The 14,476-nt window shown below is 54.1% G+C and overlaps 1 protein-coding gene across 3 annotated transcripts in view; it reads left to right on the top strand.

The window, feature by feature from the left end:
* The window catches only part of TIPARP (TCDD inducible poly(ADP-ribose) polymerase), a 27,906-nt gene extending 13,430 nt beyond the window's left edge, over window positions 1–14,476 (top strand). For all 3 annotated transcript variants that reach the window (XM_040073873.2, XM_058421896.1, XM_040073872.2), the window contains 5 exons: window positions 248–1,245; window positions 9,212–9,380; window positions 10,288–10,469; window positions 13,330–13,599; window positions 13,774–14,476. In XM_040073873.2, the coding sequence (XP_039929807.1) occupies window positions 311–1,245; window positions 9,212–9,380; window positions 10,288–10,469; window positions 13,330–13,599; window positions 13,774–14,221 (2,004 nt within the window). In that variant the 5' untranslated portion in view covers window positions 248–310 and the 3' untranslated portion in view covers window positions 14,222–14,476. The remainder of the gene's footprint in view (window positions 1–247; window positions 1,246–9,211; window positions 9,381–10,287; window positions 10,470–13,329; window positions 13,600–13,773) is intronic.

Genomic DNA, 14,476 nt, shown 5'->3' with positions numbered 1-14,476 from the left:
CCGGGGACTGTGTGTGCGTGCCGGAGTGTCTCAGAGCCTGGGTGTGCGGGGAGATGAGTGTGGGTTTGGGATTAATTACCCGGAGTTTAGCTGTTTTCATGCTTTACGTGCCTAAGGGCTACCCGCAGTCACAGCGAGGGGAGGAGTTTGCTGTTGCTGGCTCGAAATCCTCTCCAGGGGTGATCTCGTTCGTGTCAACCGTGAGCAATTAGAGAGATTAACTATCTTGTTTTCCTTTCTGCCCTAGATTGATTCTTGGGAGGCTCTGGGACTTTTGAAAGTGATTTGGAGAGAGCAAAGTTCGTGTCCGATGGACACCGAAGCGCAGGCAGCGTGCGTGGTGCCCCAGGCTCCCTGCCCAGGAATGGAGTGCTCTCCTTCCGAGGACTTTTCTCCCCAGGTGAGGCTGTCTGAAAAGATCCCACCAGTGAAGCCATGCTTCAAGAAGAAGCAGCAAGTGCAGAAGAGGCTGGACTCACAGACTCTGCGGGCTTTGCGGCCCATCTTTACCAGCTTGCTGGGAGCTGGGGCCTTGGATAGGGTCTTTGTGCCCCGAGGCCAGCGTGGTGGCCACGGTGATTTATGTGAACCTGCTGTGAAAAAGGCTCTGGACCTCGGTACCTCTTGCCCCCAGACAGAAAATAACGTGACTGTGCTGATGCCAACGGCCCCAGATGTGCAGGGTCAACTGCCAGGAGCTCGTCCTTCCCCCGGGCATCCTGAGCAGGACGTCCAGTCAGGAGAGCAAGGCTTCTCCCCAGAAACGCCTGGAGCTGCTGCTGACAGCGGTAACGAATCATTCCGGGATCATCCTTTGCACCCAGGTGCTGGTGATGGTGCAGCTTGTCCTTTGTTCCCCGACAAGGTTCTGGAAGGCTACACGTCTGGCTTACTCCAGGAGAACAGCTGTCCGGTGCAGTACAACTTGACCCCAAGCAATAAATTCAGTGCCGGGATATTCCAGGATAAAAGCGAAGAGGCTTCCCTTGACCTGGTGTTTGAGCTCTTGAACCAGCTGCAGTATCACACCCACCAGGAGGACGGGATTGAGATCTGTGTGGATTTTCTCCAGGGCACTTGTGTTTACGGCAGTGATTGTCCCAAGCATCACACGGTGCTACCCTATCACTGGCAGGTGAGGAGGACAGCGACCCAGAGGTGGCAAAGTGTGACCAACGATTCCCAGGAGCACCTGGAAAGGCTTTACTGCAACCCTGACAATGACAAGATCAAAGTCAAGTACCGGTAGGTAACTCAGTTTACTCCCTTGCTGGGAAGGGTGCAGAAATAGAACAGGATGTGCCTTTTTTGCCCAAGTGTGTCATGAACCCTGGGATGATGTTTCCTGATTCATATCCAGCAAGTTTAACTCGACAAAAAAAAAATCTTGTACACCTGTAAAACTGTTATTTAGCATCTGGAATGTGTTCTTGGAAGCTGGAGGACTTGGAGCGTGTGAAATAAGAAAGCTTCAGCTCTGTAGGAATTCAGAGGCCGTTGTGGAATGCTGTGCTTGTTCTTGGCGTTCCTAATTAGTCTTTTCTCTTCGTTAGACAAAGTGGCAGCATGAAAGAGCCTTGGCAGGGCTGGGGACAGGAATGACAGAGCAGTTGCCCTGTGTGACTGTGAGCACAGCCTGGCTGTGCACTCCCAGCACAATCTCCATCATTCCATCCCACGCAGCGAAGGCAGTGGGGAGCTCTGGGCACACCTTGGGAGATGTCATCTCACTCGGGAGTAAATGGGGGTGTTTCAGCTAATTCCCTGTGAGCAACCTGAGCCGCAGGAGGAGTGCTGATCATCCCCACTATTCAAGCTGTTATTGGAAGTTATTGTTTTCTCTGTCAGAGCTGCGTTTATTGACTCATTTTCTAAAATTAGCCAGCAGCTGTTAGGTTGATGTTGTGTGACCGGTGTGAGAGCTAAAACTTCTTCAGCTTCTCCCTGCAGGTTCCAGTTTGGGGGGAAGAGCAATGTTTACAGGGTCCAGTTAGTGCAGGGTGCAGGCTGGTTTGTTTTTTTTTCTGGAGGAAGTGTGTGGTGCACATTGTGGCAGGGCAGATAAGAGAGGAGAAGTTTGCCAGGCTGGCACAACTCCAGTTCAAAGTGACATTTCTGGAGTGAAAACTTCCCGCTGCCTTTGCCACCTGAATCCTTCAGGGTTCTGCTCACTGCCTCTTCCTTTCAGTTCCTGAAGGAAATACATCTCTGCTTTCTCAGTATTTTATTTTCATTTATTAAGCTGAAATTTCTCATTTGGCACCAGGGACCAAATCTAGTGCTTAAAGTCAGCATTAGTCTTTACTTCCACTTAATTTGCTGTTGGATTAGACACCAATTCAACCTTTTTCATAGACTCAAACTGGTTTGGGTTGGAAGGGACCTTAAAGATCAAACAGTGCCACCCCTGCCATGGCAGGGACACCTTCCCCTGTCCCAGGCTGCTCCAAGCCCCAGTGTTCATCCTGGCCTTGGGCACTGCCAGGGATCCAGGGGCAGCCACAGCTGCTCTGGGCACCCTGTGCCAGGGCCTCTTTAATGATGGCAATGCCAGAATATGGGTGCCCCACACTGAAAATTAAAATGAAGTAGGATATGTAGTAGGGAACAACTATATTTTATAGAATTGTCTTGAAGAAGTATGACAGTCTTAAAAAAAAAAAAAGTTGAAAAATCCTGTAAGTGAATATCAGATAAAAACTGCTGTGTTTTACAACAGAGGAACTTCTGTTTCCCAAGTGTTAGAAGCGATTTCTGAAAACAAAACAGCACAGCCAGAGACAAGCCCATGAAATGACTGAACTCAGACCTCTGTGCAAACGAGCAGATGGGTTTCTTTCAGAAGGTGTGTCACCGAACCCATCCTTGCACAGGAGCTCGGTGTGCTGAAGGATGGACTTGGGAAGGGTGAGTGGTAACGGGCACAGCTCACGGCTGAGTCAGCCCCAGCCTGGGAAGCTGCTGTGCAGGGAATCTCCCCTGCCCTGGCTGTGCAGCTCCCAGCCTGGTGGGGCTGAGATGTGCATTTCTGCCTGTCTGATCCAGCTGGGGATGGGGCTGGCAGAGACAGGACATTCCCTGGGCGTGAGGGAAGGAGGAGGAGCAGCCAGGCTCGGGACGGTGCCCTCGGAGCGGGGCACAGCCCGGGCACACACCTGACCCTGCTGGCCTCAGCGGGCTCTGCCAAACCGCACGTTTACTCTGGGTATTGGGGAGACGTTCCTCCCTGGCAGGGTGGGCAGGCCCTGGCACAGTTTCCCAGAACAGCTGTGGCTGCCCCTGGATCCCTGGAAGTGTCCCAGGCCAGGCTGGACAGGGCTCGGAGCAGCCTGGGACAGCGGGAGGTGTGTCCCTGCCATGGCAGGGGTGGAACCAGCTGATCTTTAAAATCCCTTCCAACCTTGGAAGAGCTTCACATCTGGATAAGTGTCCGTGAGACCTCTGGAGTGAAGCTCTGTTTAAGACCAGAGCTTCTGATTTCAAACTTTGAGTCTGATCCTCCGTCGAACTTTGACTTGCCAAGTTAAGCCGGGTTTTGAGGTGGGAGGTCAAATGTTTTCCCGTGCATCATCGCCAGCTTCTTCTTAGGCAGCATCCCCTTGTCTGAGGAGAGCCTGCCGAGGCGTGGGGGGTCCCTCAGGCCGCTGCCCTGGTGCTCACCCCGGCCTGGTGCCCCGTGTCCCTCGCCGCGTCCCCTGGCAGCTCGGGCGGCCGCCAACGTGCCCCGCCAGCGCCGCGTCCCCTGGTTACGGCATTATTTGTTAAAGCCATTAATCTCCCGTGGTCAGACGAGCTTTGCAGGCCTGTCTGCTCCCTGGCAGCCGGAGGAAACGCCTGCTCAGCACCCTGCGTGGCCAGCGAGGCTGCTGTTTGTCCTGCTCTGTGTCCCACACCCCTGGGGGCTGTGGTGAGCGAGGATTGCGGGCAAGCCTGGCACCAGCGCTGCCCCCGGGGAGCTGGGCCCTTCCAGAAAGTGTTGGCTCTCAGCTCAATTAGGGAATGAGCTCTAAATTAGGGTGTTCTTCAAGGAACTATTTATATAAACCTTCCTTCCTCTTAATTATTGGGATGAGTAATGGCGGAGATAAGTTATTGAGATGAGTAATGTAAAATACACATTAAGTTGTTGCCTCTCACCTAAGGGAATGTGATCTCAGAGGAGTGGTAAACCTTGTTTAGTTACTTTGTAATGCAACTCCTTCGGCCGCTTCTTGCAGTTTGGCCTCAAACTGAGTATTTATCATAAATTACCTAGGTTTTTTTGTATTCTCGAGTCTGCCAAGTATGTAGGGCCGCATACCAAGCTATCTAAACAAACGGAGGAACATCAACTTAAACAGGTTAAAGTACTTAGAGGCACTCAGTTTTCTTCATAGATGTGAGGAGAGGCCCTGGAGAAGTTCCAGCTTGCAGCAAAGAGAGAGCAGTGCCAAGTGCTGCTTTCCAGCAGGAGATGCCCACGTTGAGGTATTTTAAGATTCCCTTTGCTAAGGGGAAATACTTGGCTGAGGAGCTGAGCAGGTTTCCCCACACACACCTGTCCTATCATGCACACATTGCTTTTCAAAACAAGCAACAGCACTAGAGATTACAGGAGGATTTGTTTAAAACAACTCTGCAGTTCCTGACCCATCAGTTCCCTGTTTCAGCTTTGGCTGAAAATTCCACTCTTCTCTTGGCAGAAAGGGCTCCCAACTCGCCTGACACAGCAGCTTCTTGCCGTTGCTTTGATTTCTTTCCTTTTTCTTTCATTTTCCCGTCATTTCTGTAAGTTTTATGAAATGGCTCCTAGCTGGGAGAGAGGCCAGGATGGAGTGGCTGCAGTGAGGGGAAAAGCAGTGGGATGTGTTCTGCCCGGGAGCTGTTCTCTCTGAGCACTCTCCCGGTTCTTGGGTGAAACGATGGCAGGACAAGAGGAAACTCAAGCTGTCCTGGGGAGGCACAGCTCGGGTATCAGCAGGAATTTCTTCCTGGAAAGGGTGCTCAGGCACAGGAAGGGTCTGTCCAGGGAGGATTGGAGTCTTTGGAGTCCCCATCCCTGGAGGTGTCCAAGGAATGACCGGCCGTGGGACGCTGTGCTCTGGGCTGGGTGACGAGGTTGGACTCGGTGTTCCTGGAGGTCTTTTCCAACCTAAACGATTCCGTGACTCTGTAAACACAGAGTGTTCCAGCAGAGTTATCAGGGGGCAGGCGAGGGGACTGGGAAGGAAAGGCATGGACACAGCGAAATGTACAGGAAACTGGTTTTCCTTCATTCCTCTGTGTGTGGGATGGCTGCTTCTCTGGCGCTGACAGAATGTGCTTGACGTGTTCGAATCATACAGAGCACGGTGGAGGCATTTAAGGCATGGAATCACAGAATCACAGAGTGCCTTGGCTTGGAAAAGACCTTCAATCCCATCCAGTGCCATGGCAGGGACACCTCCCACTGTCCCAGTGCCCAGGCTGGGACACTGCCGGGGATCCAGGGGCAGCCACAGCCTGTCTGGGGAGTTCTGCGGGTCCCTGGCCCATCAAAGAGTTAAACGTCAGAAGTTTTCTGTGGATCCCCACCGCGGCACAGTGTGTGAGATAAGGCACGTGTTAGTGATAACAGGGAGACGGGAAACCAGCTGAGAGTCCCTCTGCCCGGGATGGGGGAGGTTCTTGGCCGTGCCTTTCATTCCTTCCCAGGAGGAATGCACGGCGGAGCCTCGAACACAACTCCTGTGAAGTGTTTTTGGAAGTGTTTTGCCTTGTGCCGTGTGGGTTCCTTTTTGCTGCGCTCTGCAGCACCATTTCCATGTGAAATGGAGTTAATTGGCTGTTAGCTGTACAGGGCCGGGGAGCTGTGGGGAGCCAGCAATCACTGCCATCCCTGCTCTTGTTTCCTGTCAATAAACAGATTGCAGTTTGGGGAACAGCTGTCACCTGGCTGCAGGCTGAGGTCAGGCTGTTCCTGGCAGTGGAGCAGCCCTTCCTGAAACAAAGCTCAGGGATTGCTCCCAGGAGCTGCTCCCAGGTACGGCAGCAGGCACAGGGCTGTGGCAGGACTGCGCACAAAGGGGCTCTGACAATGGGCTGCTCAGCAGGAGCAGTCAGCCTGAAATTCCTTCCTCATTTGTTGAAATCAGGAGGGATTTGAGCCGAGTGATAATTAAGGATCGGATTCTTGCAGTCACGTGTACACGGGAGTGCGTTTTGGTTTGGGAGGTGTGACGTGGAGCGTTCATTTTTAGGACAAGGGGGAATGAATCCCCACTGCCAGAAGGCAGAGATGGGTGGGACGTTGGGAAGGAAATCCTCCCTGGCACAGGGTGCCCAGAGAAGCTGTGGGTGCCCCTGGATCCCTGGCAGTGTCCAAAGACAGGCTGGAGCAGCCTGGGACAGTGGAAGGTGTCCCTGTCCTGTCCCTGTCCTGTCCCTGCCTGTGGCACTGGCTGAGTTTTAGGGTCCCTGCCTGTACCAGCTCTGCAGCCACTCAGAGCTGTGCTCCTGCTCCTGTAAAACATAAATAGTTCAGGTTGGGAAGGACCCTTAAAGGTCATCGAGTCCCACGCCCTGCCAGGAGCATCTTCTGCCGATTTAACAATGACACAAACAAACAAACCTCTCCCAAACACATCCCCACCCGGAGCAGCTCAGCCGCTGCAGCCCAGCGAGCCTGGACAGGGTTTGTGCTGCCTGCAAACACGAGGGTAGCTGGGGTTTGAATCAGGACATGAGTGCCTGTGGAACCCTGGGGAGAGGGGGATGTGTTCAGCATCCTCATGGCTGTGGAGTTTTAGAACTTCCCTGTGCCTCACAGCCTCGTGCTCAGGAGTGGGTTCTTGGGAAGAACAAACAACTTCTGGTACAGTCTCTTCTCCTCCAGCAGCCCTGCCTCAAGGACTTCCTGATCCAGAGCTGGGGAGGGGTTACTATTATTATTATTATTATTATTATTGTTTTTATTTTCCCTGCCACGCATTCATCTAAGCTGTATACACACACACACACACACACACACGTATATGGGCCAGTGTGTCAGCTGTTTCAGATTTACAAGCTGCCCTCCCCTTGCTGTGAAAATTCCAGAAGATTCCTTTTGCAAGCACCCCAGTCCCCAATTGTAAAGGCAGGGAAAAGCAGTCTTTCCAACCCTTAAAAAATAAACACAGGAAAAGCAGCAAAGTCGCTGCTTTGGGGCTCTTTTGTCCCCTGAGGACGGAGCCTTTAAGCTGAGAGGGAAATGTGTCTGTAGCATCTTTCCCCGGGCTGAGGTGTCACCTCCCACGTGGCCGCCACAGAGAGGAGCAGCGTGACTTGATGAGGGGGCAAATTCAGTAAAATCCGAAACTCCCGTGCTGCCCTGGCCCTGCTGCCGCCCTCTGGGCTGTCAGCTGAGGAGACACTGATGAGATGCAGGCTCCCATGGGTTGTTGGTGCTCTTGCCCTGCTGCAGAGGTTCCTGTGTGCCTGTCACGCCCTTCAGCCCAGTGCTGCTGACTGCTGTGCTGGGAAGAGCTGCTGCTGAGCATCCCTTGGGAGTGTTCCCTGTGCCCTTTCCGCCTCTCTGCCTTTCCATGGGAGCACGTTTGCCTCTGTTTGAGCTCTGCTCTTGCTGTTCCGGTACCTTCAAAATGAAATTTGTGGTTGGGTGTGCAGCTCTGGCACAGGCTGCCTGCTGGAGTCCCCGTCCCTGGAGGGATTTCTCAGGCATGTGGCACTCGGGGACAGGGCTCAGGGTGGCCTCGGCACCGCTGGGGGAATGGTTAGACTCGATGGTCAGAGAGGGCTTTTCCAATTTACCCAAATCTGTGATTTCTCTGATCTTTTGAAGCCAGTATCCTTGAAGTGACGTTTGGCTTCCTCCAGGAGCTCAAACACTCGGTCCCCCGCCCAAAGCTGGGCTCCTCTGGGAGGGTCCTTCCACTGCAGCTTCAGCCAAGTGCACAAACAAGATGCAATCTCGCCGCTCCGGTGTCCCCAGGAAGCGTCAGTGCCTGTCTCTGCAGTCTCTGAGCTCTGAGCCTCTCCCAGCCCTGCCTACAAAACCTTCTCATGCCTCTTTGGCTCTTTGAAGCCCCTGAGGTCCCCGGGGGCCGTCAGGTTGTTGCTGGTGCAGAGAGGAACTGGTTTAGTCAGAGAGAGAAAATCACCAGTTTCAGCGTGGCAGGGTGCTGCAGTGTGAGCCGTGCCGAGTGTCACAGCTGTTCTGATGGGAACAGGGTTTCATTTCCTGCTCAGCCCCTGCTTCTGTTTTTTTCTGAACCTGTTTGCAGTAACTCGCCGCGCGTCCCCGAACTCGGAGGGGAGCTGCAAACCGCACGTGTTTTCAAAGCACTTAAAAACAGATCGCTCTGCTCGTCTAGTCGTACGTAACCCCTAGAGAGCGTTCGTCTTGCTGAAGGGAAGGGGCCCGGGGGATTCATGGATTAGCCTGGAGTTCTTCAGGAGGGTGGAAGGAAGAGCCTAACTTTAAGCCTAAATATCCTTATTTTGGCTGCACTCATCTGAAAAAACCCATCAGTGTTACAGCTTGCCAGTCAAGGAGCCCGCTCAGTCCGGTGTCCTGGAAAGTTAATACCTTTCTGATGTCTCTTACACTCAGAGAACAGAGAAAATGAAACTTTTTTTTGTGGGGTCACGTTCTGCTGTTGAGAGCTCGTGGAGTTTTATTTTGAATTGTGCTGTTCTGCAGCACCAAATTTGGGTTGTGTGCCCTGTTCTTCTGAGAGTTCAACGTGCTCATTCTCTCTGTGCAAACAGTTCCACTGAACTGCTTTATTTTATAAATAGAGACCTTTATTTGGTGAGTTGGTGAGGAGAAATTCTTCAGAAATCTCTGTTCTCCTCTCGAGTCTCCGTGGGACCTTTAACAAGGGCACTTAGTGCCAGGACAAGGGGAACGGCTTTAAACTGCCAGAGGGCAGGGCGGGATGGGATTTTGGGAAGGAATTGTTCCCTGGCAGGGTGGGCAGGCCCTGGCACAGGGTGCCCACAGCAGCTGTGGCTGCCCCTGGATCCCTGGCAGTGTCCCAGGTTGGACATTGGGCTTGGAGCAGCCTGGGACAGTGGGAGGTGTCCCTGCCATGACAGGGGTGGCACTGGAGGGGATTTAGGCTCCCTCCCAGCCCAAACCATTCTGGGATTCCACACCTCGGACAACAGCTGCCTCTGAGGTTTGTCCCTCTGTGGGTTTAATGGGATACAAAAGGTGAGGATTGTCTGTTTCTCCCATTCTCCCCAGGGGCCAGGAGTCCTGGGTGGATCTGAACCTCATGAAATTATACGAAAGCGCAGAGTTCGACCAAATGCGGCGCCTGTCCACAGCCTCCTGCCCCAGCTCCAGCTCCAACTGCTACACGGTGTGGAAGTACTTCTGCAGGGACCACTTTGGCTGGAGAGAGTACTCTGAGGTATGGCCCCTTCCCCTTCCCCTTCCCCTCCCCTCCCTGGGGCTGGAACCCAGACTCTGCACGCAGCATGAATACCTCCATGTCCAGCCTGGCTGCTCTGCAGACACTCAGGGCAGTGATTTGGAGGATGAGGAGAGTCAGTGCTGAACTGAGAAAACAGCAGAGGGACAGCTCTGCTGTGGGTTGTGGTTCTGTGATCCTGTGACTTGAATTACCCTGAAAACACCAGAGGCACGAGGGCTGGCCAGGCTGTCACACTGGTATGTGCCATACCGAGGAAGCCCTTCTGCAGCCTGGTGGGACAGTTTCTGCAGCTTCCAGAACGCCACCTCCATCCACCCTGGCAGTCTGGAATCGACTTCCCTGTGCCCAGAGCTCTGCTGGGGCAGGACATGCCCTGCCAGAGCTGTGGGGTGCAGCCCTTGGGCCGGGCACAGCTGATGTTTGGAGTGAAACCTCATCAGTGCTGGCAGTCCCAGGAATAATTCCTGAGTGAGAGAGCTGGAGAGAGCTGGGCACCAGTACCACAAACAACAGTGAGGGTGCTTGAGCTGCGAGGGGAGCTGCAAGGCCTGGGTTTGGGCAGTGTGGAACAGGAATGTGAATTCTGGAGTGTGCAGTTTCTCACATGTGCATTTCCCTTCCCCTTTCCCCCTCTTTTCTCCCTGTTTTCTCCCCATTTCCCCCTATTTTCCCATCCATTTCCCCCCTATTTTCCCCTCATTTTCCCCCGTGCTTTCCCCCCTACTTTCCCCCATGCTTTCCCATTTTCCACCCATTTTTCCTGTTTCCCCCATTTTTCCCTGCTCTCCCCCATTTTCCACCCCCGTTTCCCCCCCATTTTCCCCCTCTTTTCTCCCTGTTTTCCCCCATTTTTCCCCCGTTTTCCCCCCGTTTCCCGGCTCAGCCCGTGGTGAGGCTGATCGAGGAGGCCAGCTGCCGCGGGCTGCGCGAGGTGCGCTTCGTCACCTGGCACAACCAGTACATCCTCAACATCAAGGACGGCTTCCAGCAGAACTCCTGCTTCCGCAGGGAGATCAAGAGGAGGCCCCTGCTGCGCTCCTGCGTGCTGCTCACGCCCTTCCTGCAGTAGGTATCCCTGGGAATGGGCAGTTCCTGCAGGAGGGACCCCTGGGAATGGGCAGTTCCTGCAGGAGGGACCCCTGGGAATGGGCAATTCCTGCAGGAGGGACCCCTGGGAATGGGCAGTTCCTGCAGGAGGGACCCCTGGGAATGGGCAGTTCCTGCAGGAGGGACCCCTGGGAATGGGCAGTTCCTGCAGGAGGGATCCCTGGGAATGGGCAGTTCCTGCAGGAGGGACCCCTAGGAATGGGCAATTCCTGCAGTAGGGACCCCTGGGAATGGGCAGTTCCTGCAGTAGGTATCCCTGGGAATGGGCAATTCCTGCAGGAGGGATCTCTAAAAATGGGCAGTTCCTGCAGGAGGGACCCCTGGGCATGGGCAATTCCTGCAGGAGGGACCCCTGGGAATGGGCAATTCCTGCAGTAGGGATCCCTGGGAATGGGCAGTTCCTGCAGTAGGGATCTCAGACAATGGGCAATTCCTGCAGGAGGGATCCCTGGGAATGGGCAATTCCTGCAGGAGGGATCCCTGGGAATGGGCAGTTCCTGCAGGAGGGACCCCTGGGAATGGGCAATTCCTACAGGAGGGATCCCTGGGAATGGGCAGTTCCTGCAGTAGGGATCCCTGGGAATGGGCAGTTCCTGCAGGAGGGATCCCTGGGAATGGGCAATTCCTACAGGAGGGATCCCTGGGAATGGGCAGTTCCCACTGCTCTCCACCCTGTGCTGGGTGGAGGAGTTGTTTTCCTGGGCTGTGACAGGAAGCAGCACTGTTGGGTGGGAAATGGGAACAAGAATCCAAAATCTGGGTCGTGCTGGCGGCTCCTGCCGCTTCCCCTGAGGAACCCCTTGGTTAAATCTGTTGTGTACCTTGTGGGTGTTGGAACACCAGGTTTGCCAAATTCCATTTTTCCAGCATCCTGGGCTGTGGAAGGTGTCCCTGCCCTGGCACTGGAAGGGTTGGAGGTGCTGCTCCACTGGGAGCGCTCACAGAGCCCTCACCCCTCGGGGGTTTGGGCCCAGGCTCAGCACCCGTGGGCTGGGAGGGGTTTTTGGATGGGGTTTTATGGGATGGGAGCCCCAGGTCAGCAGAGAGAAACTGCAGGATGCCAGTAAAAAACCCAGAGTGGACTTGCTGGTTAGAGCAGCCCTGGTTCCCTTCCTGATGGAAAACGAGCGTTTCAGGGCTCCTCCTCATGTTCTGCTGCCTGGGACTGTTTTACCACAGTGATCTGCTAAAATTAATGCCATTCCCAATTAATTCCCAGCTAATTTTGTTGGACCTTGAGGGCTCGTGAGGGACTGACCAGAACTTTCTGTGTCAGCCACCAAACATAAAACTAAACTCTGAGATTCTGTTCTGCACCAAACTTCGTTCTGATTTCATTTACCCAAAGACCTTGTAAAGCTCATTTAAAAACATGGATTCTTGGCAGGAACAAGCGTATTTTAAATATCTGTGGGATGTATCCTTCAGGAGTCGGTGTTGCCTCCACTTCCCACATGATGCTACCTGAGATTTGCTCTTTCCCTCACCTCCCACCTGCTTAAATCTGTTCTAAAATTGGAAAAGAATAGAGAATAGGAATGAAAAATGTTGACTTTTTAATGGCTTCCCCTGTAGAATAAATAATATAAATATTTTACACCAGTCAGAAGAACTGAACAAAGTACTCCAGAGGATTGGGGGATTTTTATTGGATTTGATGTCTTCCAGTAAATCCATCATTTCCTGGCCATCTCTGCTTGCTCTTCCAGTCCAGTGTGAGTGATGAGGCCCTACAGGAATATTTTTTTTCCCCATTTGCTCATCAAAGAGGAAAACCAAATTAAAAACAAATGCACGCTTTGGTATTTGATTGCCATTTTAATAGTAATATGTAGAACAAATTTCTGGGTTTCTGCTCAACTGTTAATGACCAGTGAGAGGAGAACTCTGAGTTAACCCAAATCCATGGAAGTGAAGGGAATCCTTGGCCTCGAGCAGGAGGGAGCAGCCAGTGAGCACTCCAGGAGTGTTCTGCCCTGAAAAGTGCGAGGGCTGTCACAGCTTTCTGTGCGTTGATTTTAAATTAGGCCTTTTTCCACCAAACTTCCCCCTCCCCACGCTTTTCCTTGGATTGGGTGGGATTTCTGGCCATCTGTGGGGTTTGGAGAGCAGCTCCACCCCGGGGCTCGCAGCGGGCTCCCTGCTGCTGCCTGCTCCGGGGCCCTGCGGGCCCTGGCAGCTTCTCCCGGAGAAATTCTTGGGGAAAATCCTCCCTGGTGGACTTTGGAGCTCGCTCCCCGTGCTCTTGCAGCTGCAGGGGCTGTGCTGGTGCGAGCACCCTGCAGGTGCCACGCGTTCCCAAGGTTCCCCTGGCGCAGGAGGGGGATCCAGGGGTCAGGATTTGCCCAGCTCAGTACGGGCTGCTCGCTCAGGTGGGATCAGGGGAACAAAGGCCTGGAAATAAACCACAGAGGCCACTCAGCTCAGCTCAGCAGCTTCCAGAGGCTTGCACAGAGCTGCAGGTGGGTCACAGGAGGGTCCTGCTGGGTTTTCCAAGGGTTTTTTCCTGGCATCCGTGGTGCTTCTCTCGGCCACAGCTCCCTCCCTCAGCCCTGCCTGTTGTCCAGAGGAGGGGCAGGGAAATAACCAGCTGCAAATGCAAATCCACAGCTGGCTGTGGAAATGGCAGGAGGAGCCTTCCTGGGTCGGGAGAGGGCCTCGGATCCCTCCAGTGCCCCAGGCAGACGCCTTCCACCATCCCAGGGTGCTCCAGGGCCCGTCCAGCACGGCCTGGCACCCTGCCGTGGTCCCCAGAGGGATGAGCTGGAGGGGGCTGGAGGCTGCCGGCTGTCTGAGCACAACGTTTGTCCCTCCCCAGGACCCTGGGCGGCAGCTCCGCCGCGCCCTCCCCCTGCTCCGCCTCCGCTCACGACCTGTCCCCAGCCGCCGTCACCTGTCCCAGCTTCTACCCCGAGACCTGGATCGGAATGGATCCAGCTCAGGACTTCATCCAAGTGCCTGTTCTGAAGGAGGACAAGAGCTACAGAACCATCTACAACCTGTTCCACAAGACTGTGCCAGAGACCAAATACAAGATTTTGAAAATCCTGCGAGTGCAGAACCAGTTCCTTTGGGAGAAGTATAAAAGGTAAGAGAGAAGGCAATTGCAGCTCTTTAATAATGGATATCCCCTGGAGGAGGGATCTTCTAAGAGAGATCTGTATCTCCTCTCACGGCTCGGCTCTTCCGGAGGGCGATACCGTAACGAGAACAGCTTTTCCCCAGCGAAGCGCTCACCTTCCCTTCCCATTTCCTCTTGCAGGAAGAAGGAATACATGTCCAAGAAGATGTCCGGGCTGGACAGGATCATGAACGAGCGGCACCTGTTCCACGGCACATCCCAGGACGTGGTGGACGGCATCTGCAAGCACAACTTCGACCCGCGGGTGTGCGGCAAACACGCCACCATGTTCGGCCAGGGCAGCTACTTCGCCAGGAAAGCCAGCTACTCACACAACTTCTCCAAGCGCTCCCCCAAGGGCGTGCACTTCATGTTCCTGGCCAAGGTGCTCACGGGCAGGTACACGGTGGGCAACCACACCATGAGGAGGCCGCCGCCCGTGGAGCCGGGCAGCATCACCAGCGACCTCTACGACTCCTGCGTGGACAATTTCTTCGAGCCCCAGATCTTCGTCATCTTCAACGACGACCAGAGCTACCCCTATTTTATTATCCAGTACGAGGAGGTCAGCGGCACCGTGTCCATCTGACGGCCCGCGCTCCGCTCCCCGCCACGGACCCTGGCCTGGCGGCGCTTCGTGTGCGGGGGAGATGGAATCTGGGCGCTTCCTAACGGGGGGAACGGCTCGGAGAAAAGGGAACCCGGAGTGACCAACCGTGCGCCCGCTGGCTCATCCCCTGTGCGGAAACTGTACATACTTTTTTCCATTGTTTATAGTTGAAAATCTGTGCCTTTTGTTATAAAACACTGTTTATTTATGTTAGTAAATGTTGATGTTTCAGAA

This window comes from Hirundo rustica, chromosome 10 (genome assembly GCF_015227805.2).
Source record: "Hirundo rustica isolate bHirRus1 chromosome 10, bHirRus1.pri.v3, whole genome shotgun sequence".
Taxonomy (NCBI): Eukaryota; Metazoa; Chordata; class Aves; order Passeriformes; family Hirundinidae; genus Hirundo; species Hirundo rustica.
Note: the sequence above shows the minus strand (reverse complement) of the source record. Positions and strands in the feature narration are given on the sequence as shown.